The sequence below is a fragment of the Morone saxatilis genome, unplaced genomic scaffold (genome assembly GCF_004916995.1).
Source record: "Morone saxatilis isolate NCDOM2014 unplaced genomic scaffold, NCSU_SB_2.0 Contig1, whole genome shotgun sequence".
Taxonomy (NCBI): domain Eukaryota; kingdom Metazoa; phylum Chordata; class Actinopteri; family Moronidae; genus Morone; species Morone saxatilis.
Genome location: NW_023339651.1, coordinates 12,103,822 through 12,106,995, shown reverse-complemented (window position 1 = coordinate 12,106,995; position 3,174 = coordinate 12,103,822). Strand labels below are relative to the sequence as shown.

The 3,174-nt window shown below is 44.0% G+C and overlaps 1 protein-coding gene across 1 annotated transcript in view; it reads left to right on the top strand.

Annotated features, from left to right (window-relative positions):
* The first annotated feature begins 1,505 nt into the window (after positions 1 to 1,505).
* Positions 1,506 to 3,174, top strand: part of LOC118333936 (testicular acid phosphatase homolog) — a 10,758-nt gene continuing 9,089 nt past the window's right edge. Inside the window, 1 exon segment of the mRNA XM_035669758.1 lies at positions 1,506 to 1,533. Within this exon segment, the coding sequence (XP_035525651.1) occupies positions 1,506 to 1,533 (28 nt within the window).

The following is a 3,174-nucleotide window of genomic DNA, read 5'->3' as shown; positions in this document are numbered from 1 at the left end:
ACAAACACACTTTTCAGGCACTGTGCTGATGTTGTTATTAGATACACTTACTTGAGTATTGATTTACCATAACTGCAGATAGGGATAATGTTATTACTTTGCTTGGTTAATGTTGAGACCATTTTTGCTTTTTTATGGCACTCTGAATTATGCAGTAACTTTTACTTACCCTGTTGATGCTCCAGTAATATTCACTCTGTTAAAGGAATAGTTCATCATTTTGGGAAAGTATAGTAATTTGCTAACTTGCCAACAGTGAGATGCCAAAAGTTAATGCCTAAACAGTAAATCTGAAGCTATAGGCAGCAGCCGTTAGCTTTGGTTAGCATAAGGACTTGAAACAGTGGAAAGCCTGGCTCTGTCCAAAGGCTACAAAATCCACCTGCAGCACCTCTAAAGTTTACTGAGTAACACGTTATATACATTTTTACCAAAAAGAATGTCTCGCAGTGTAAAAGCGAAACCTCACAGGGAGACTCTAATAAGTTACTGGTCCCGACCGCGAAATAGTCCAGAACATAACCCCCCTTTATAAACACAACCTGTTTTTTTTTCACGTTTAAATTTTTGTACGGATTAAACAAATTTCTAGGTGTATTTTGGTAACTTCAGACAGAGAATAGCTATTTCCCACCATTTCCAGTTTTAATGCTAAGCTAAGATAACTGGCTGCTGGCTGTAGCTTCATATTTACAATGCAGGCATGAGAGAGGTATCAATCTTCTCATCTAACTCTCGGCAAAAAAGCAAATAATTTCCCAAAATATTAAACTACTACTTTAAGTCACTGTGGCTATTGGATAACATCTGCTACAGTAAATGCTATGCTAAAAAGTGTTTCTATGTGTTACTGACATATTGTTTGATTATGTATAAGATGATGGCTCAGGGCTGAATTCACAAGAAAATCCTTGCCAATAGGTGGGAAAATATGGCTTCACAATACACCAGCCGTATATGACAAAATGTCTCAAAAACCTGCCCTGTCACTCTGTAAACATTGTTTTAGCTCTCTCTAGCCAGGAAGAGATCAACGCATGGGTTATTACAGTGGACACTGACCAAGAAAAAAGAAAGGCATGGAGATTCCTTGCATGGATAACACAACAACATATGAAGGCAGAACAAACTCCTCTTTCTATTTCTCCCATCCCCTTCCTCCCATCTTGCGTATTCTCCTTTTGTCCTAAAGAAGGACATTTTTGTCCCATGGGGGATAATAATATTGACGTCAAGAGATGAGTTATTGATTGAGAGGAGAGGACAGCGAGACAGTTGACATGCAGCAAACTCCTAGCACCAAACAGCTTAAGCATTTATACATGTCGGGCTGTGTGGCATGTATGAAGGGATATTCATTTCAGTCTGCGCTGATATGTATCTATTGAGTTTTGTACAATATGCCAAACCAGACAAACACATGTTTTGAGGAAAGAGGAGGATGTTGGCGCTCGTCTCCTCTGCAGGCCACATGAGCTTACAAATCTTTACATGTTGGAAAATTGATGCAACACTGCTTTGTTCTAATGTCTTGCGATATATATGTAGAGATAATGAGATTGCGTTCTCTTCTGATTGAATGGGATGATGACATCGATATGAAATAGCTCTGGTCTTCCCATTCTGTGTGTATTCAACATAGATAGATCTTCTTGTCTAGAGGCTCATTTGATCTGCATTGGTTTGCACTGATTGAATCAATGGAAAATAAGCACACAGCAGTTCACCCCCAAACTGTGTACATCACGTAGGAGTCTGTTTCTTTATATTAAAATAATGCTCGAAAAAAACGGCTGAAATTGGATGCAGGCTCTGCAGAGTTTGGTCAATGTCACAGAGAAAAGGAGAAAAAAAAGAGTCAAATGGCTGAGCTGAGACAGTTCTCATGTATCATTTTGTGGAAGATATCAATGGCCATAGCAACATACAGAGCAAATAGATTCCCACTGGCAATTATGCAAATGTGGATGTGACATGTGAGTCTGTGCCCAGCATGATGCGACGAGAGGGGAATTCACCAACACTTGGCTGCTCTGCCGCTGCTGCTACCATTAGCATTAGCATTGTTCACACATCCCCTCATCTTTAGGCCGCTTCCACACCCCTCCCCCTCCCTCTCTACCCCCACGTCTCCATCCTCCCCTCCTTCTCCTCCTCCTCCTTGCCTGCATCCTCTCTTTCCTGTTCTCGCTGCGGTGTTGCTATAGCAACGGAGAAATGTGGGAATACCTCCGTCCTTCAGAGCGCGGGAGAGAGGGGGTGAGGGAGAAAGAGATAGAGGCAGGCAGAGAGGAAGAGGGAGAGGATGGGAGACAGACAGAGAGTGAAGGGGTAGACAGAAGAAGAGACAAGAGGAGAGGAAAGGAGAGGAGGGAAGGAGGTGTGGAAAGGACTGTTAATTAAAAGACAGCGAGCTAGTGGCTCTGACTCACTGCCTGAATGGACACCATTGCCTGTCACTTAGCCCCTTGTCCCCCTCCTCCACCCTCCACTCCCTAAAAGCTACTCCCCCATTGATATTCAGTGTCTGTGATGAAGAAGACGCCACGGTGGGTGGGTGGGGGTGGGTTCGACTGAGATGGCACGGTGTCGCACAGCCATGGCGTAGCTTCACGCTGGGCCCTACGCACGCCATTTGTTTGACGATCCATGTGTTCTGGATGTCTCCATTTGTAGTGAGGCTGCAGTTTCCATGACAACGCCCAGACTAAAATAGCACCCCGCTTTCCTCCCTCTCTCTCTCTCTCTCTCTCTCTCTCTCTCTCTCTCTCTCTATCCTCCGCTCACACAATACACTCATAACTGTTCTTTGCTGATCTTGGGCCTTGTTCTATCAGGCTGAGATGTCCCATACTGCTCATCTCCATTCATCATATGGATTGAAACACATGAACCCCCCTTCTACGAGGCCACCATCCCCCCACCATCACCATCATCGCTTTCACAGACGTGCGCATGCACGTACACACGCATCACTTCTCCTCCCACCTCTTATCTCCCATTTTCAGTCTCTCTGTCGCCCTGCAACAGATTCTGTCAACATGCATCAACCTCTGCGTTGCCATGACAACGGTCTTGAAAATCACTGCAATTATTTCAACAAAGACAAAAACACTACAGCCACTTGGGAGAGAAGTAGGAAAAAAGAAGGCGTGTATGTGTGTGTGTGTGCGT